General features: G+C 36.2%; 1 protein-coding gene across 1 annotated transcript in view; it reads right to left on the reverse strand.

Moving 5' to 3' along the window:
* INTU (inturned planar cell polarity protein) overlaps positions 1-21,429 on the reverse strand; it is a 76,905-nt gene that overhangs the window by 31,455 nt on the left and 24,021 nt on the right. Inside the window, exons 4-7 of the mRNA XM_021666309.2 lie at positions 18,582-18,785; positions 11,900-12,018; positions 6,260-6,349; positions 1,870-1,947 (exon numbers count right to left, since the gene is read on the reverse strand). Of these exons, the coding sequence (XP_021521984.2) occupies positions 1,870-1,947; positions 6,260-6,349; positions 11,900-12,018; positions 18,582-18,785 (491 nt within the window). The remainder of the gene's footprint in view (positions 1-1,869; positions 1,948-6,259; positions 6,350-11,899; positions 12,019-18,581; positions 18,786-21,429) is intronic.

A 21,429-nucleotide genomic window follows, 5' to 3' on the forward strand; every position in this document is an offset into this window, starting at 1 on the left:
ATCAGAAAAAAGTTGTTTTAAAAATTATCACAAAATGTCTATTAATAACATCCTGGATTCACTCTGCTTCTTGGTTTTAAGAATTCAGTGGAGCTTCGCATTTATTATTGTAGTTTGCTCTTTAAATTCTCACTTGAACAAGTAGAAAAGAGTTAAATTTGCTGCCATCAAAAAGATACTTCCACAATCAATGAAGATAAATTTCAAGATGAAAGAGAAATTAAGTCCCTCTGTCCCCAGTCTACTCGAATGGAATTTGTAGAACAATGCCAATGGACTGTTTTCATGTATGAAACTCATTGCAAAAATTTAACCTTTGATAATCTCTGGTTTAATGAAAACAAAAAGCTTCAATTAGGGCAAAATATGGCAAAGTTTGCTTCTCTCAAGTAAACTTAAGGAGGCAGTTCATAACTGCATTCTTAGTCTTCATTGTTTAAAAATTTCCTTATTAGTAAAAGGTAAAAGCACTACGTACAGATACTCAGTTCTTTGTAACTCACTCATCTGGAAAATGTTCGTAAGTAATCAGGTTTGACAGGGATGTGCCTCCTCAGAGATTCCTCTAGAAAACACTGCAAACTAGATAATTTTCCCAGATGACACAATTACAGAAAATTCCTTCATGATGCTTTGAGAACAATGATAACAAAGATCCACTAGAGATAAACCGAGAGCTGATATCACTATGGTTTGGAGAAATGTATAAACTGTTTTTGGATTTTTGTACTGATATACTTGTAAGGCTTTAAATACAAAGATAACATTTCAGCCCTCAGAAATACAAGAACAGAAGTCACTAAGAGAAAAATCGATTTCTTATACCTAATTTTGTGTGCTCAAATGTTAAGTTACCTCAAATTTCTGTCGTCTGATCATGAAGGTTAAAAAAGCAAGAAGCAGAAAAATATACATAAAAGCATACTTATATTAAAAAAGGAGTATGTGTATTTTTTATTGTATAGAAAATATATGGAAGGACACAAACAAAACCAATCAATACCGTCTCTACTGTATGTCTTTTTTTATAGTGCATACATTTTTTACTAAAAAAATTTTTTTGAGAAAGAAGCATCCTATTTCAGAATAGTGAATTTGATCATCTTATAAGCAAAGAAAAACACAAAAATGTAGTTTAAATCTTTCCCTTTTCTGTATCTGCTATGAAGAGATACTTTTACATTTGCCCCTACAGAAATATTTCAAGGCCAGGCGCGGTGGCTCAAGCCTGTAATCCCAGCACTTTGGGAGGCCGAGGCGGGTGGATCACGAGGTCAAGAGATCGAGACCATCCTGGTCAACATGGTGAAACCCCGTCTCTACTAATACAAAAAATTAGCTGGGCATGGTGGCGCGTGCCTGTAATCCCAGCTACTCAGGAGGCTGAGGCAGGAGAATTGCCTGAACCCAGGAGGCAGAGGTTGCGGTGAGCCAAGATCGCGCCATTGCACTCCAGCCTGGGTAACAAGAGCGAAACTCCGTCTCAAAAAAAAAAAAAAAAAAAGAAATATTTCAAATCAGAACACAGTTGTGGTTATGTCACTAATTCACTAAGAAATTTCACTAAAGTAATATATGAGACCAAAAAAGAAAAAGAAGGAAATGAATCACATGAAAAACTACCTATTGTTATAACATAAAAGCCAGTAATAAAAGATGAGAAAATAAGAAGAGGAAGGAGAAAAAGAAGGAGGAGGAGGAATAAGGAAATAGAAAGAAGAAAGGAAGAGGAGAAGGAAGGAGGAGGAAAGGGGAAAGGGGGAGGAAGAGGAGAAAAACAACTAACCTGTCAAGAAATGGCATTAAATGCGAAAGGTGACGTGGAATCACATAATTAAAACTTGAGATTCAATTTGAAGAAGTACTTACCTATCTAAAGAACCATACATAAATTGTAAGGTTTGGGCTACATTTTCTATCATGCTCCTTAGCCGAGGAAGAGGAACTCTAAAAAGCAAAATTATATGTATTAATTAACAGCATAATCAAATTATATTTATCTAAAAGAAGCAGAACATCTCTGAATTTTACACATATGGAATGTGAAAAGTATATGTGTCAACTCTGAATAAAGATATATAAAATGGTCGCTTTCAACAACCATTGATCACTTTATTCTAGATTTCATTCCAGCATGAATCTAACAGGGACTTTATAACATCATTTATTTGAAAATCATGTAACTCTCTCTAAAGTTCAGTTTCTTTATCTGTAAAATGAGGCCAATAATCACTAAGCCCTTCTCAGATTGATTCCGAGGATTAAATGAAATTACTGCAAATAAACTAGTTTTTAAATGACCTGAGCCCATAAAAAGAAATGCTATATTCTTGACACTTTTTAGTATTACCCACATATCAACTGGGCCTCCAAATTCTGTAACAAAAACACACTCCTAAATGAAATGGAGAAAGGGTTTAAGAAAGTAGGAGAAAGGAAATAAAGAAATGGACTTATATTTTCTCACTGAAGCCTTACAAGAATTCTATAAGGTAGGTCTTATTATTCCAATTATACGAATGAGTAAATGGAAGTCCAAGAAGCTACATAATTTGTGCAGGGGTAGAAAGGGAGTAGAGCCTGCTAGTGAGCACTCATCTTCTTAGACCCAAAGTTATTCTCCCACTGTCCTACACTGTCCTCCCGGTTAGGTTTCCGCTATTCACTGCAGCCATCATGGGAGTGTGATCGTCCTATCTGAAAACACATGTCCCTCGATCATGTGCCCCACCCTGAATTCTGTGGGACAGTATTTTTTTCACCCTGCTTATAAAAGGCATAGAGGTGAGAAGGGAAACGCACAGTCTACGGCACTGAGATGGACAAGGAGAAAAATCCTAGGGTTGAGTTCGATTACAAAGCACGTGCAAAATGTTGGTGATATGAAGACACGTAAGTTGACACTGAGGAGGTACTTGTGTATGATCTCGAAATACTCTATTTCCAAGTTTGAATAAATGACAATAATACTACCTATCTTTTATAGTTATGTGAAATGAGATGGAAGAAGGAAAATAATCTGAAACAGTGGGTTGGTGTGAGCATTAAGAGAAGGATAAAGGATGGCTCAAGGCTGGGCGCGGTGGCTCACGCCTGTAATCCCAGCACTTTGGGAGGCCGAGGGGGGGTGGATCATGAGGTCAAGAGATCGAGACCATCCTGGTCAACATGGTGAAACCCCGTCTCTACTAAAAATACAAAAAATTAGCTGGGCATGGTGGCACGTGCCTGTAATCCCAGCTACTCAGGAGGCTGAGGCAGGAGAATTGCCCGAACCCAGGAGGCGGAGGTTGCGGTGAGCCGAGATCGCGCCATTGCACTCCAGCCTGGGTAACAAGAGCGAAACTCCGTCTCAAAAAAAAAAAAAAAAGAGATGGCTCAAGCTTACTTTTCACTGGAAGCTCAGGAAAGAGAATAAAGAGGATCTTCAAATTAATTCTAACTTATCAAGCCAAGTTATTTAGGATGGGAATGACATAAATATTTAGGGAAGATGGCCTCCCTTCCTCCATCCTGATTAATAAAGATTAAGAAATTGGGTAGAGCATCCCTCATGTGGCACAACCTTGATCCAGAGCTCAGCAGTGACAGTCCTTTGCTGGCTTCAGGATATAACCTCACCTGGAAACTGTCTCTGCCTAGCTGATTCAGCTGGTGTCATCAGACTGTGGTTGAACAGCCGTTGCTCAGTTCCTTAGCCAGGTCTGCCTTTCCTCTCTCTAACTGCCTATGCTACCTTTATCTTACCACTGTATTTTCTTTCTTCTCTTTTGCCTTTTGGGCTGCTACAAAAGTCTTCGAGACACATGCTACATCCTAAATCATCTCATTCTGGATGTTCTCCAATTCTTGTAAATCCATAATTACTTTCTTTTTTTTCTTTTCTTTTCTTTTCTTTTCTTTTTTTTTTTTGAGACATTGTCTTGCTCTGTCACCCAGGCTGGAGTACAGTGGCACCATCACAGCTCACTGCAACCTCTGCCTCCCAGGCTTAAGCAATCCTTCCACCTCAGCCTCCCAAGTAGCTGGGACTATAGGCATGTGCCACCATGCCTGGCTAATTTTTGTATTTTCTGTAGAGATGGGGTTTTACCCTGTTACCCAGGCTGGTCTTGAACTCCTGAGCTCAAAGCAATCCGTCAGCCTTGGCCTCCCAAAGTGCTAGGATTACAGGTGTGAGCCACTGCCCAGATACAAACCCACACTTTCTAAACAACTCCTTTGTTTCTCCTAATTCAAACCCACAGGACAGTCTCTGAGCAGGGTTCATTATCCTACTTTAGACAGAAAAACACACATTTTTCTGTTGTGTGGCTGGTTGAAGAGTGCCCTCATCTAATATATGTCACAGCGCCATTATCCCCCCATGTTAAAAGATTTCAACCCCATATTTATGATAGATTGTATCTCTTTCTGTTCAAATTAAAGTTACCTTAAAAACATAATTATTTTGATATTTTTCACTGTAGCCATCTTTGGCGTTCCTGTTTGTAATGGTAAAACATGCCCACAATTTCTTTGATACTCTTCCCCTCAAGAAGTGAAGCTTAATTCCTTTCCCCATGAGTGTGGGCTGGCTTAGTAACTCAATTCTAATAAACCGAATGGTGGAAATGACAAATATTGTGGAAATGGCAGTGTATCACTTCTAAGGCTAAGCCATAAACGGTCTTATAGCATCCCCCTTTTTCTGTCTTTTGGCTTACCACTTTGGAGGAAGCCAGCTGACATTTTACCAGGATACCCAAGCAGCTACATGGAGAGCTCCATGTGGCAAGAAACTAGGCCTCCTGACAATGACCAGGTGTGTAAGCCATCTTGGAGGCAGATTCTCCAGCTCCAGTTAAAGCCTTCAGATAAGTCTATCCCTGGCCAACACTGGACTGTAGCCTCAAGAAAGACCTTGAGGCAGAACGACCTGCTAAGTTGCTCCTGCATTTCCAAACCACCAAAACACCTCTGTGTTAATAAGTGTTTACTATTTAAGTTTAAATTACCCCCATGTTTTTGGGAATGATGTTACACAGCAATAAGAAATGAATACACTGCTATACAATGAAAGAAAGCTAGTTAACAAAATCATTAGTAATAAAAAATAGTCATATTCATGCTCAGATTGGCTAGATAATACATTTTTCTGGTACATCTTTTCCTTTGTTGGGAAGCCTGAAGCAACACCGAGAAAATTTATCTCAACTGGTTTTCTCTGAAGTTGTATCAGTCACATACTATAGTATTTATTTTGATATTTGATTCCTATTTTGTAGACCATATGTTATGATTCTACAGATCAAAGGGGAAAACTAAAGTATGTAATTATTTAATAAAAGTTGCCTGCATATCTTTTAAAGTAGGCAAAAGTCTAAATTACAAGTTTTAAAAATCATTGAACAGGAACATAACACTATTATAATAGTAGTTAAGTCCATCCCCTTGAGGCCATTCTCCATACATGTAGTCTATTTCTCCTTTGGTTTTCAATGTCCTGTGACATTAGGGAATCGATGTTGTAGAAAGAATTCAGACAGATTCTCAATCAATTTCCAATCCTGCCTCTTGCTGATTATGTGAACTTTGGGAAGTTATTGAACGCTCTTTTAAAAGATTTTATTTTCCTCATCTCTAAAATGGAGCCAGTAATCACTAAGTACATTTGGAAGTGATTTTGAAGATTAAATGAGTTTAATGAATTTAAGGTATCTAATGCAGTCCCTGGAGCACAAGGTCAGTTTACTATAAATGCCAATCCTGCTTTTACCTCCAACTATGAAAATAATGTATACTTCAAAATACTCACAAAAAAGTTAAGAGGGAGACCATGATAATGTAAGATGTACTATTAGAGAAGTCACTTTTCAAAGATGCTCAACATCAGGGCAAGATACCCTTCCGCTGACCCTTAATTCTCCAAAACTTCCAACAGTAAAAAACTGTAAATATGCAAAATCCAAATCACAGGATTGTCAGAAATTTAAGCAGAGGAAGAGCTCATCTCTCAGCCACCTCTCTGCTGACAACAAAAGAGGCAGGTGTATTAACAGCCCCCACCCTTACTAACTGGCCCAACTGAGGCTTCGTGGCACCTTTCAGCATTATTCATACCAAATGAACACAGCTGACTATTTTACTAGTACAATAGATCTTTAAACTGTAAAACTGTTCAAGGAGTTTGTCTTTTGACAAAAATGTCTAATTTTGACAAAACAAAAGTTAACATTATTTTGAAATGATTTTAAGGTAAGCAAAAATCTCAACTTACTCTTCAGCAGGCAGGCCAATTAGCAACAACTTGTCAGATTCTTTCCAATAAGCCACGTGAATTTGTTTTCCATTTAAAAGGAGGGATGAACTAAGAAAAATAAATTCAAAATAAGGTTAGAATATCTTTAAATGTTATAAAATTATAAATATTCATAAAAGACTGCATATGGTATAAGAACTGCATACTTAACAAGTAGATTTCTTTTCATATGCCTGTCACACAGAAAAGACAAGGAATTATATGACAATAAAAATATACTTCAGCATATTAAGAAAAACCAAAACAGAAAACTCTAGGCCAGCCTGGGTGTGGTGGCTCATACCTATGATCTCAGAACTTTGGGAGACCAAGGCAGGTAGATTGCTTGAGGTCAGGAATTCAGGACCAGCCTGGCCCTAAAAAATATGAAAGATAGCCTGGTGTGGTAGTGCATGCCTGTGATCTTGGCTACTTGGGAGGCTGAGGCACAAGAACTGCTTGAACCCGGGAGGCAGAGGTTGCAATGATCTGAGATTATGCCACTGCACTCCAGCCTAAGCAACACAGTACGATTCTGTCTCAAAAAAAGAAAAAGAAAACTCTAGGCCAAACAAAAGTAGACCCATTATAGAAAAAAAAATAAAAGTTAAAATTCTCTTGCTAACATTAAGTGACTAAATATAATTTTAATTTTCCAAAAGAAAGCTTCAAAGCTGGGTGCAGTAGATCACACCTATAATCCCAGCACTTAAGGGAGGCTAAGGTAGGAAGATCACTTGAGCCCAGGAGTTTGAGACCAGCCTGGGGAACAGAGTGAGACCCCATCTCTCCAAAAAAAAAAGTTGGCTGGGTGTGGCCACGTGTTCTTGCAGTCCTAGCTGCTTGGGGTGGGGACTGAGATGAGAGGATCACTTGAGGCTGGGAGGTCAAGGCTGCAGTGAGTCATGATTGTACCACTGCACTCCAGCCTGTGTAACAAAGTAAGGCTCTGTCTCACAAAAAAAAAAATAAAGAAAGAAAGAAAGAAAAAGAAAGGGCCGGGAGCCATGGCTCACGCTTGTAATCCTAGCACTTTGGGAGGCCGAGGCGGGCGGATCACCTGAGGTCAGGAGTTCGAGATCAGCCTGACCATCTAGTAAAAAATACAAAATCAGCCAGGCGTGGTGGTGGATGCCTGTAATCCCAGCTACTCAGGAGGCTGAGACAGGACAATCGCTTGAACCCAGGAGGTGGAGGTTGTGGTGAGCCGAGCAACTCCAGCCTGGGCAACAAGAGCGAAACTCCATCTCAAAAATAAAAAAATAAAAAATAAAAAATAAAAGAAAGCAAGCTTCATTTCAGTTGGTTAATTTAACAAATGCTTTGTGACTGCCTATTTATGAAGTTGGCTAAAGGACGACATGGTCCTGGCTGAGATAACAATCAATATGGGACACAAATATATAAACAAATAACCAAAATATACATCAGATTTAAATGTGTTCTCAAGGAAACTTTTGGGGGTGATGAATATATTCATTGTGTTGATAATTTCAGGGTACACACCTATGTGAAAACTGATCAAATTGTACATTTTACATATGTTCAGTTTATTTCATGGTACTTTGATGAAGTTTTAAAAATTTTAGCATGTTCTAAAAAGAGATACAATAATGAACTATGATAATATAGAGAACGTAAGTGTGTGGAATTTTAAATACAAATTATTAAATGAATTTTTTCACACAGAACCTTACTTTTGTCTTAACACATTTTAAAAATGCATATTCTTCTAGACAAATATTAGACTCTTACAGTATACTAATAGTACTACAGTTTAAAAAGTGTTGGCCAGGTGCAGTGGCTCATGCCTGTAATCCCAGCATTTTGGGAGGCTGAGGTGGGCGGATCACAAGGTCAGGAGATCAAGGCCATCCTGGCCAACATGGTAAAACCCCCATCTCTACTAAAAATACAAAAATTAGGTGGGCGTGGCAGTGTGCGTCTGCAGTTCCCAGCTACTTGGGAGGCTGAGGCAGGAGAATTGCTTGAACCTGGGAGGCAGAAGCTGCAGTGAGCCAAGATCATGCCACTGCACTTCAGCTTGGGCGACAGAGCAAGATTCCGTCTCAAAAAAAAAAAAAAAAAAAAAGTATGTATGCAACAAAAGATACACACATTGCTAGGGAACCCCTAAAATAATAATTTTCATATTCATCATCTTCTCAAAAAAGTTTTTCTAACTGTATTTACTGCTTTCCACATCTAACTCCTCTCTCATAGTTAATAACAAAATTAAATATTAGGTAAAATAACACCTATTCTTTACAGTAGAAAAAATAAAGACAAGAAAAAAACAAGCAAACCCACACAGAGAAACTTAAATTTTCTTTCTAATAGGACTGAAAAGGAGGAATGCATCATGAAAACATCATGCTAAATGAAAGAAGCCAGTCACAAATAGTCACACATTTTATCATTCCATTCAAATGTAATGTCCAGAACAGGGAAATCTATAGGAATGGAAAGTAGATTAGCAGTGGCCCAGGGGTTGGGTTGGTTGAGCTAAAGGGTATAGGATTTCTTTGAGGTGAGAAAAACGTTTTAAAATGGACTTTCACGAGGATTGCGCATATCTGTGAATACACCAAAAACCATTTACTTGTATACTTTTACATTTATTATTTGTATACACTTAAAGCATTCAAGTGCAGTTTTGACACATAGATACTGCATAGTGGTGAAGTCTGGGCTTTTAGTGTAACCATCCCCTGAGGAGTGTACATTGTATCCATTAAGTAGTTTCTCATTTCTGACTCTCCTCCCGTCCTTCAAAATCTCCAAAGTCTGTTATTTTACACTCTACGTCCATGTGTTTACATTATTTAGCTCCCATTTATAAGTGAGAATATGTAATATTTGACTTTGAGTTGTTTCACTTAATATAATGGACTCCAGTTCTAGCCAAGTTGCTGCCTCCAGTTCTATCCATGATTTTATTCTTTGTTATTTATTCCATTTATTTATTTAATTTATTCCATTTATTTATTTGTTCTTTTTTATTCCACCGTATATACATAAACCACATTTTCTTTATCCATTCATCTGTTGATAGATACTTAGGTTGATTCCATTAGCTTTGTTATTGTGAATAGTACTCATAAATATAGGAATGCAGATATCTTTTTGATATAATAATTTCTTCTCCTTTGGGTATATACCCAGTCATGGGATTACTGGGTTGAATTGTAGTCCTATTTTTAGTTTTTTGAGAAATCTCCGTACTGTTTTCCGGAGAGGTTGTATTCATTTACAATTCCACCAGCATTGTATAAGCATTCTCTTTTCTCTGCATCCCCACCAACATCTGTTACTTTTTGATCTTTTAATAACAGCCACTCTGACTGGTGTAAGATGTTATCTCATTGTGGTTTTAATTGGCATTTCTCTGACGATTAGTGATGTTGAGCATTTTTTCATATGCACGTTATCCATTTGTATGTCTTCTTTGAAAAATGTCTGTTCATGTCCTTTGCCCACTTTGTAATGGGTTATATGTTGTTTTCTTACTGAGTTGTTTGAGTTCCTTATAGATTCTGGATACTAGTGACTTGCTGGATGTGTAGTTTGCAAATATTTCCTCTCATTTTGCAGGCTATCTATTGACGCTGGACTCTTTCTTTTGCTGTGTAGAAACTTTTCAGTTTAATTAAGTCCTATTTATCTATTTCTTTTTGTTTTGTTGCATTTGCTTTTGAGGTCTTACTCAAGAATTATTTGCCTAAGTCAATGTCCAGAAGAGTTTTTCCTATGTTTTCTTCTAGCATTTTTATAGTGTCAGGCCTTATACTTAAGTCTTTAAGCTAACTTGAGTTCATTTTTGTATATGGTGAGAGAGCTGGGTTTAGTTTCATTCTTTTGCATATGGCTATCCAATTTTCCCAGCACCATTTATTGAACAGGGTGTGCTTTCCCCAGTGTATATTTTTGTCAACTTCCTCAAAGATAATTGGCTGTAGGCATGCAACTTTATTTCTGGGTTCCCTATTCTCTTCCATTGGCCTATGTGTCTGTTTTTATGCCAGTACCATGCTGTTTTGGTTACTACAGCCTTGTAGTAAAATTTGAAGCCAGGTGATATGATCAGGAACCCTTAGGGGTTTGCCACGGCTGGCCAAATTTTGTTCCTTTTGCTGAGGATTGCTTCGGCTATTCGGGCTCTTTGTTGGTTCCATACCAATTTTAGGATTACACATACACTTCAAATGGGTGAATTGTATCACTTATGTACTATATCTCAATAAAGATGCTTAAAAAATTAAAAAAAGACCTGCAATATACTTTTATCAACCCAAATTTATAAATGAAATGGAGCCTCTGGTACCACTGTATTGAAAATAAACTAACATTTTATATATACACTATATTAAAGTCACAGAGTTAAACAAGACTTTTACTTAGTTAAAAAAGAAAATTCTTTCTATTACCTTGTAGATTCTACCTCTTTTAAAATCATAGAAATGTCATTTCTACCTGAATATGGGGGAAAAAAAGTTAAAGCCTAGAAAATCCAACTTGATATTTTCTCAGTATTATGGAGACTGTTGAAATTTGAGATAAAATTTCTTTGTAAAGTCTAAAATTGCTGAAATATTAAGGAAAAAACTCTTTATAATTCTTAGATTTATTATATGAAAAAACAAAACAAAACAAAATGAAAGTCTGTGAGTGAGCCCCTTTTCCCATAAATTAACTATGGCATTTCAATGTCAGGGCTTAATAAATCAATGGAATGGGTATTTGACCCTATAATTGCCTATATTATGAGTTCTAAATATAAAATTATTTGACATCAATTTCATTCACCCATCACTGAATAACTACACAGATGACAATGCATCTGTCCTATTTGTCTAATTTTGGTTTTGTTGTATTTGCTTTTGAGGTCTTAGTCATGAGTTATTTGCCTAGGCCAATGTCCAGAAGTTTTTTTCCTAGGTTTTTCTCTAGCATTTTTATAGTGTCAAGTCCTACTTTTAAGCCTTTAACCTAATTCAAGTTAGATTAAAGGGATAAATGAGAGCTAAATAATGTATACATATGGACATAGAGTGTGGAATAACAGACATGGGAGATTTTGAAGGGTAGAAGGGTAGGAAAATTCACAGATTCTGAATAACCCTCCTAAAGAACATTCTGCATTTTTTTTTATCGTTGTTAAGAACGGAATATGTCCTAACTATATTACCAATTCTGGTGTTGAGTCATTCTTGCCAATTCTGTTTGCCACAAAGTTGTTGCCTAGCAAGTTAACAATCAGATACAGACATGAAAAAGCTGAGACTCATAATAATGCCATGCTTAAAAAATAGACCTTCATGAAGAAATAATAAATATAGTCCCAAGTGTTATTTAAAATGTGCCAAAACACCCAGATTACAGTCGTGTTGAGAATCTACACTTCAAATAGATAACTGGTAGAAATTACTTAGATGAAACAGAAATCCACAGACTTTCTGCAGATCTAGTATCTACAATGTATAGATATATACATGTATATACATACATTATAGATACAAGTATATTTGTATAACAGATACTTATTTTAGCACTTTATTTGTCAGGGTGAAATTAAAGAACTTGGAAGAAACAGAATTAAAGCTAAACAAAAATTATTACCTAGTAACTTGTGTCCCAGTTACGTTTTCCAGCATGTCACAGAGTGTGAGAAAAATCCCTCTTACACTTTTAAGTTTCTGAGATGCTTCAGACATTGGATAATGATAAAGAATTTCCTGCTGTTAAATAAAACAAATGATCAAACCACCCAATTTTTCAACCATTATTTTTGTCAGGGAAAGTTCAAACTTTGTACAAAAGAACAAAAAATGAATCCTTTCATCTTCAGTGGAAATTTTAGTCAAACACAAGGGGAGAAATATGCTTGTAATTTTAACACATTAACTAGCATTTAAAATACTACACTTGAAATAAGTTATAGACTGCCAAAATTCGTCATGATAACAAATAAGATACTAAGTAGGATACTGATTAATTTAAATTACAATTCGTTTCAAACACTGTTTTAAACTTTAATCTCTTTAATAATAATTTATATACTAACTTTTATTATATTTTGTTAATACTATACAGCTATTCTCGTCTCCTGTGGTTACATAGCTACACAGGTACCACAAGTAACTATTAGGAGTCTTTAAATTTAATTACTCGTATACAATTTTTTTAAAAGACAGTAATAAACATTTTTGGTGAAATCATTAAATCCAAGCCAAGACAGCAATTAAATTTACAAAGTGAGAATACAGAACTAAATTATAGTATAGATAAAAAGAAAAAATTGCCACAATATTATAAAACCTTATCTATTGAATTTGAAACACTGTGCATACCACAAATGAATCTGAATTCAAACTTTAAAAGAGCACATTTTATTTTAAATCATTGAAAATATTAGATGTACAAGCTAATTCACAAAATGCCTTATATTTTTTCTATTTTCAAGAAAAGCATGTCCCAGGAAACATAGTTTTTACAAAATAAAATGACAAATTTCAAAATCATTATGGGCATTTGTTCTAATACTTTCATACAAAGAGATGAACCATTCTGTACCTCACTTTTTGTTGTTACTTAAAGCAACATTTATTTCTCTCACAAGGCAAAATGAAAATGTCAAGACAGAAACCATGAAGAATTCAGAGTGGCTTCTAGTTGCCCTGTTTAATGACTGTATCCATAAATATTAACATTGCCACTATTGAAAACCCAAACTTCTTCTTGTTGTTTTTTTTTTTTTTTTTTTTTTTTTTTTTTTGAGGCGGAGTTTCGCTCGTTACCCAGGCTGGAGTGCAATGGCACGATCACGGCTCACCGCAACCTCCGCCTCCTGGGTTCAGGCAATTCTCCTGCCTCAGCCTCCTGAGTAGCTGGGATTACAGGCACGCGCCACCATGCCCAGCTTATTTTTTGTATTAGTAGAGACGGGGTTTCACCATGTTGACCAGGACGGTCTCGATCTCTTGACCTCGTGATCCACCCGTCTCGGCCTCCCAAAGTGCTGGGATTACAGGCTTGAGCCACCGCACCCGGCCTCTTCTTGTTTTTTAATTAAACTTTAAGTTCTGGGGTACACGTGCAGATCTTGCAGGATTGTTACATAGGTATACACATGCCATGGTGGTTTGCTGCCTCCATACCCCCTTCACCTACATTAGGTATTTCTCCTAATGCTATCCCTCACCAACCTCCCCACCCCCTGCTATTGCTCCCCTAGCCTCCCACCCCACAATAGACTCCAATGTGTGATGTTCCCCTCCCTGTGTCCACGTGCTCTCATTGTTCAACACCCACTTATGAGTGAGAACATGTGGTGTTTGGTTGAAAAAAACTTCTTAAATAGTATCAAATCTTTTCTCTGGTTCTCCATCTCTCTAAAGAGTCTTATATATCTTTCTGTGGTCTCGATATATAATAAATAATTACATGATATGGTCTTCATGTCTTGCCAACTTTTACATTATGACAAATATAAATAAATTGGACACATCTGCTTTTTATACTTAGTAAGCACATTCAATATATGCAAGTTGCTATAGAATATGCTGGCCAAACTCTGCCTAAAAACTAAAATTTTATTGCAATAATTCTAGTGTAAAAACAGTTACAAAACATTATTTTATATCTAGAAATTAAGTCAAATTTCTGTCAAGATCTTCTGTTATGTCTACTTAATAGATTTGAATCTTGGCCAATGAACACTTTTATTGTATTTAGCCAAACTACCAGACACTACATTAAACAAACAAACAAACAAAAGCCCATATACTCTTTGAATAGTTTTTGAAATTTCCAAGCTTATGGTCTTTACAGTTCCAAATCTTGTAACCTGAAGAAGATAAGCTTTTATTAAATATGTAACTCACAGAAAACAAAATGACCTTATGACATTTTATTATAAATTAAGCCATACCAGTTAAAAGAGGTCATTTGAGAAGGTCTCTCTTCCAGTCATTAAAACCTTACTATTAAAGACCTCCTGGCAAGCTCTACGGTTCCTAACCAATTTTAATTAGCTGTATTTTTGAGCTCTTAGTAGCATGCATTGGCAGCAGCTTCCACTCTGTTCAATAAGAAGAAAAAGCCTCTCTTAATTACAATGTTGATATGGGGCTGGCAACAGACAGAAACCTGTTTTTTTCTAGAAATGTCTACATACTTTCCCATGGAAAGAAAGGCAAGGATGACAAAAGGTCTTAGCAGTATTCTACTCCAAAATGTCTTAGAAAGATTCAGGATGTTATTCCAGAAATTTGTTGTACGTTTTATATAACAAACGCTTAAATATTTCATTTGTTTTAAAAATATGAAGGAGCAGTACTACACATCAAAAATTAGAAGTATTAACTCTAGGTCTGTATGTATTTTTCAGAACCCAGAACATAAAAATGTGTTTAAGTAAATTCCTTCTTTGCCATTTTGATTATTCACGGAATTCTGATATATGAAGCAACACAAGGAAATGCGTCCTTTTAGATAAAATAGCTTTAACATTGAGAATATAGACTGGAAGGATTTCAAGAAGAAAGAGCTAACGATTAGTTAAAAACTTTTTAAGTCTCACTTCTGTTCAAAGCATTATGTTTGACTAGATCCTCTGAGAGACACTTGTGCTGTAAAACCAGGTCTATGGCCAGAACATACTTGTCAAATTGCTGACATGCAAGAAGCAGAGAGGTTTCCAAGGACAACCTTCCAACCGCCTCCATTACTGCACAGCAAGTTATGGCCTCTGCTGGGAGTTGAGTGGTGGGCAGAAGGACAGAAGCAGGGCTGTCCGTCAGGACACTGAGTACTGGGCTAGGAACAAGGTAGGTGAGCTGAGCCTAGAACCACTGTTAAGCCCACACCCTCAATTAAGGCTGAAATAGCGTAGGTCAGTGGCAAAATCATAAGAAACAAATTATCTCTACAGGAGAGCACCCCGTCATTAGAACCACAGAACTCCCAAAGATAAAATCAAGCAGTAAGTTTAGTCAGAGATCCCCAAGGACATAAGAAGGCAAGCCATTACAAGTGAGAATCCTCTCAGGACTAGAGCTAGTAGAATGGGCAGATACAGAACAGAGAGGAGCTACGTAAGAAATGCTCAAAGTATAGAATCACAAAGATGAGCAAGCAACAAGAGACCACCAGGAATATCATGGCAGATTTGAAATGTTGATTAAATACTTTTCAGAAACTTCTAAAAATAAATATATAATTGTTTAAGTAGAAAACACAGTGGAGAGATTAAACAACAGTTTGGGCATAGAAGAAGCAAAAAGCTGAACCAACACAAGAAAAGGCACATTCCTTACAAAGGAATGACACACTGACAGTAGACTTCTTAACAGCAATAATGGAGGTCAAAAGCAAAGGGATACCATCTTCAAATAGATTAGAGAAAATAACTACATAGGTGGCACAAGCAATCCCATGTATTCACTTGATCTTCTTCCTGGCCACACAGGAAGGCTACATTTCTTACTTCCTTGCATATGGCTAGACCATGTAACTAACCCTACCCAATGGAACATGAGCAAAAATGATGTTACTTCTTTCAAGTCAGGTCTCCAAAATGTCCCATGTGATACTGCCTGCCTTCTCTCTTCTCTCATTGGCCATTTAGACGCAAAAGATCTAACAGAGGACTCCCAAGTCCTTGGGAATAATAAGAACACTAGAAGAAGGGCTGGAGTCACTGAGCCACATGACCAGGAATGTTGAAATGAAATGAGAACTAAACTTTCATCATGTGAAGACACTGAGACATTAGGGTTGTTTGTTATAGCAATTAGCCTACCCAAATGAATACAATCTAGAATTATCAAGCTACATTTCAAGAAGAAGTAAAAGAAAACATCATCAGATAAATAACAACAAAAAGAATTGATCACACTTTCACTAAAGAAATGTTTAAAATACATGTTTTAGGAAGAAAATAATGATCCAATAAGGACAGTTTCAGATGTAAGAAAGAATGATGAGTAAAGAAAATATGAGGCATAATTGTAAATTTAAACTAGGTACAGCTGTATGAAATATATATTTATATAAAAACAAATATAAATATATGTAATATATCATTATATTTATACATTTTTAAATATATAATTTATATATGGTATAAAATATACTTAATTTATAATTTTTTTTCTTGAGACAGAGTCTTGCTCTGATGCCAGGCTGGAGTATGGTGGCCCAATCTCGGCTCACTGCAACCTCTGCCTCCCAGGTTCAAGCGATTCTTCTGCCTCAGCCTCCCAAGTAGCTGGGACTATAGGTGTGCACCACCATACCCAGCTAATTTTTGTATTTTTAGTAGAAATAGAGTTTCACCATGTTGGCAAGGATGGTCCGGTCTCCATCTCCTGACCTTGTGATCTGCCTGCCTGAGCCTCCCAAAGTGCTGGGATTACAGGCGTGAGCCACCATGCCCAGCCTTAATTTATAAATTTTGTGGTGTGTAAAATGTAATAATAATAAGTAGTAGTAGTATAACTGTGAATGATGGAGAAAAGAGATAGCACTAAAATACTGATAACAATAGCACGTAAGTAAAGAGAAGGGTAACTGAAGCTAAGGTATATTAAGAGTTTTGAATTATTTGAAAAGGGGTTAAAATAGTGTTTAGAATCTGTAAAGACAAATATTATGATAAAATTTTAAGTGTAAGCATTTTAAAAATAGAAAGAGCATATAGCAAGAATAATGATACAGGCAACCAAAAATAGGTTAGGAAATATCACAGAAAAAGCAGTTGCAATAGAAATTTTTTTTTTTTTTTTTTTTTTTGAGACGGAGTTTCGCTCTTGTTACCCAGGCTGGAGTGCAATGGCGCGATCTCGGCTCACCGCAACCTCCGCCTCCTGGGTTCAGGCAATTCTCCTGCCTCAGCCTCCTGAGTAGCTGGGATTACAGGCACGCGCCACCATGCCCAGCTAATTTTTTGTATTAGTAGAGACGGGGTTTCACCATGTTGACCAGGATGGTCTCGATCTCTTGACCTCGTGATCCACCCGCCTCGGCCTCCCAAAGTGCTGGGATTACAGGCTTGAGCCACCGCGCCCGGCCGCAATAGAAATTTTTAAAGAAGATAGCAGAAATGAATTCAAATATATCAGTAATCTCTATAAATGGACTTACTGAGTTTGTCTGTTAGAAAAGAGAGATTGCCAGATTGGAAATAAGCTGTGTGTAAAAGACATGTCAAATACATAAAGACATGAACTGAGAAAAGAAAGAAAAAAAAATTCAAATACTTATAAAATAAAGCTCTATGATATTAAATATTATTTTTAAAATGTTAATGTTAAAAAAGGACTTTAAGACAGAAACAAACTAGGGTAGAGAGGATGATATCACGATGTCAAAAAGTTCAGTTCTCTGGGAAGATTTAATAATTCTAAACATTAATTGTCTCAAGATAGATAAAGCAAAAATATTTAGAAAGGGAGGGAAAAATGGACAAATCCCCATCAGAGGGGGTGATTTTGTGTTTTTCTTAATTATGAATAGGAAAAGCAGACAAGAAATTAATAAAAGATAAAACTGAACAAAACAATTAACAGCCTCAAAACATTGATGTTGAAATAAAGGGCACAGAATTTGGAAAGCAAAACATTTCCACTAAATAGAAATTTTGTCAGCTACTAGCCATGTGAACTTAAACATTTTACTTATCTTTACTAGAATTATTTCCTTTACCTGCAAATAAAAAGAACCAATATCTGATACTATACTAGACAAAAAGTAGTTGTTCAATAAACATTCAAAAGTGAATAAAAAATATGTAAAACATAAAAACTACAACCTATGTAAGAAAGTTAATGCTACATCTTTCTGCATTAAAAGCTATTAATAGCAGGAGAGGATTGATTGTAACAGGGCACAGAGGAAATTTTTTGAGGTGATAAAAATGTCCCACATCACGATTGTGATACTGGTTTATAATATATTTGTCAACACTCATCAAATTGTACACTTAAAATTGTTGAATTTTATTATGTACAATTAATACTTCAATGAAACATACAAAAAAAGCTAGAGACCTTAGCTTCTAAGTTAAAAGATATTGTAACAATACCTTCCTCTTTTTCTACTGAAATAACTGAATAATTTTTCATTTTAAAAACATTTGAAGTATGAAATATTCATATCTGTAACAGAGTATTAGATATACAATTTTAAAGAACAACAGTTAATTCATTTTTGTTTTTCCTTAAATCAAATATACTCACCGTTCACTGGGAATATGATAAAAGGTCCTTACTGTTTCCTTTGCACTTTTGAGGACACTCACCTCTTCCTTGGAGGTTTCTGAGTCGAGCTGTAGTGTGAGATACATAATGATATGAGGAGTGTTTAGGCTACTCTGCTGGATACCTTCAACCTCTTCTCCCCAGAGAAGCTTGACTAAATCACTTGTGTTCGACTGTGTCTTTTTCTGTCTTGGTTGGGATGTCTCCTTTTTCACAGCATATGCATTTTCAAATGTCAGTTTTACCTTTAAAAATTAAAACAATGTGTTGATTTTTCAATAAGGGAAAATCAGCTGCAGTTTTCACAAAGAAGGATCTATGTGTGCACATACACCCAGGTATGTACAGTTTGTATAAATCACCCTAGAGTGAGGGCTCCTGATGGCAGGTGCTGTGTATTCTATTTATATTTGTATCTCCAGCTCCTAGCAGAATGTCTGATATATATTACCACAAATATTTATTGAATAGGAATGTATAATGTTCTGTATAAAAATTTATTTAATTAAAAATAATCACTGCCTTTGAATTATTGACTATAAAAATAAGAAAGGCCATCAAAAGCCAGAAATTAGTATTATCTGATAGTGCAAAAAGAATACCACCACAATATGAATGCTGACAGCACTGGGTCATCTGGGAAGGTAGAAAAAAGAGATTGAGCATTAAGAGTGACTTCACACAACCAAAGTTAACTCTCGTTCCAAATAAGGTGGTATTTCAAATATCCTTATCTCAGGCACTCTTTCTGGTTCTTTAAACAAAGGCTAAGGAGAGTAAACACTGTCAACATGCTGGATCTTAGACCAACATAGCTTTAAGAAGATTATCTATCAATTTTATCAAGACAGTTTTAATTTCATGGCCTGATGTTAAGATTGGTAAGAGTCCAGAATGTGGCCATTTTCCACAGGTATGGAAAGGTAGCCTCCACTTCTCAATTACCTAACAGTTCTGTTACTGGTCTGTGGCCTGGGTTGGGGACCACTGGTGTAAGAAGATGCCCTTATCTTTAGGAGATACATGCCCAAGTACTTAGGGATGAAATATTAAAATTACCTATCCTTGAAAAAGGAAATATTTGTCTAGATGCCAGTTGGTCAGAGATAACTTGTTCATTTCAAAGAAGCACCAAAATTGGACAGCCACACATAGAAGAATGAAACTCTATCTCTCACTGTATACAAAATTAACTTAAGATGGATTAAAGAGTTAAATATAAGACCTGAAACCATAACAATTCCAAAAGAAAAGCTACTCTTTGGACACTGGCCTAGGCAAAGAATTTATGACTAAGACTCCGAAAGCAAATGCAACAAAAATGAAAATAAATAAATGGGACCCAATTAAACTAAAAAAGCTTCTGCACAGCAAAAGAAATAATCAACAGAGTAAAAAATGTACAGAATGGGAGAAAATAGTTGCAAACTATGCATCTGACAAAAAACTAATATTCAGAATGTATAAAGAACGCAAACAAATCAGCAAGAAAAAAGTAATCCCACTAAAAAGTGGGCAAATGACTTGAATAGACATTTCTCAAAAGAAGATATGAAAATGAAATATGAAAAAAATGCTCAACATGACTAATCATCAGGAAAATGTAAGTTAAAACAAAATGAGGTACCACCTTACCCCAGCCAGAATGGTATTATTAAAAAGTCAAAAAACAATAGATGGAGCAGAGATGGTGAAAAAGGAACACTTATGCTCTTCTGGTGGGAATGTAAATTAGCACCACCTCTATGGAAAACAGTATGAAGACTTTTAAAAGAACTAAAAGCAGATCTACTACTAGATATAGCAATCCCACTACTGGGTATCTACCCTAAATTCCTTTATCTGAGAATGAGGATTTAGGAGTATCCAAAAGAAAATACATGGGAGTCTTTGGCGGTGTGCCCTGGAAATGTGAGAACTCCTTGGGGAACTCCTGAGTACAGACTTTGTAACAGGCAGATGGGAGCTCTGAAGGTTGTCCCCTGGCATTGGACTTTAGGAAGAACTCTGAGTGGAGATGTGTGAGCGGTATGAAAGGGGAGAGATCAGATCAGAGGGAGCATGAGATGAGTCACATCCTAGGGAAGCAGGTGTCACAGAGATGAAGCTGGGTGTCTATGAGAGTTATGCATAAGCAGTGGTGACAAGAAGGTGGTTCCTCAGAAAAAAGAAACGCATCTCAGAACAGGGAAGGCATTTTTCCCAGCTGAGATTCTTTTGGGTGGAAAGGTCAAAAGATAGGGTGCAACCTACCAAAAATAAAAAAGAGAAATTTTTAAGTTTACTAAAAATAGACTTAAAAATTCACTTATTTTACTTTAGGCAGCAGCAACAACCTAAAATTTAAGATTGGTTTGCTATGCTTGGTAAAAACAACATACTTGAAAACTAATGTTATGCTTGGCAAACAACGTCATTTCTTTTCTGTGCTGCGAGGACCTTTTTGTCTCACCACGACAAAAACTCAAATAAAAACACACACCACAGAACCATCCATTAAAATTCTTTAAGGAACTATTTCAGCCACCATTCTTCTGATTTAAGTAAAGTTGGCTACATAATACAAAGAAAATTACATTTTAAAAAGACGTTTTTAAAAGCTGACCTGTTAAGTAGCTATAAATGTAAGGAAATCTGGTTGCCTTGATAAAATGGTAAAGGGTGAGACAGATAACCAAATTCAGAGTTAAGTGCTATTTTTAAAAATGGGTTGATATACATAAATATGAGGGATATTATGTGTTTTATAGGGAAAAACTTTTATTAAATGATACCTAACGTCAGTTAGTTTATATGAAGCTTCATATGAAGGGTTTTCTCTTATTACTCGGTGAGACTTTAACCCGGGACAAGGTTCAGGATCCTTCATGTCCTGTGTCCCTCTTCTTT

Source organism: Aotus nancymaae, unplaced genomic scaffold, assembly GCF_030222135.1.
Source record: "Aotus nancymaae isolate 86718 unplaced genomic scaffold, 86718_ANA_hifiasm-v0.15.2.pri h1tg000033l, whole genome shotgun sequence".
In the NCBI taxonomy this organism is placed as follows: domain Eukaryota; kingdom Metazoa; phylum Chordata; class Mammalia; order Primates; family Aotidae; genus Aotus; species Aotus nancymaae.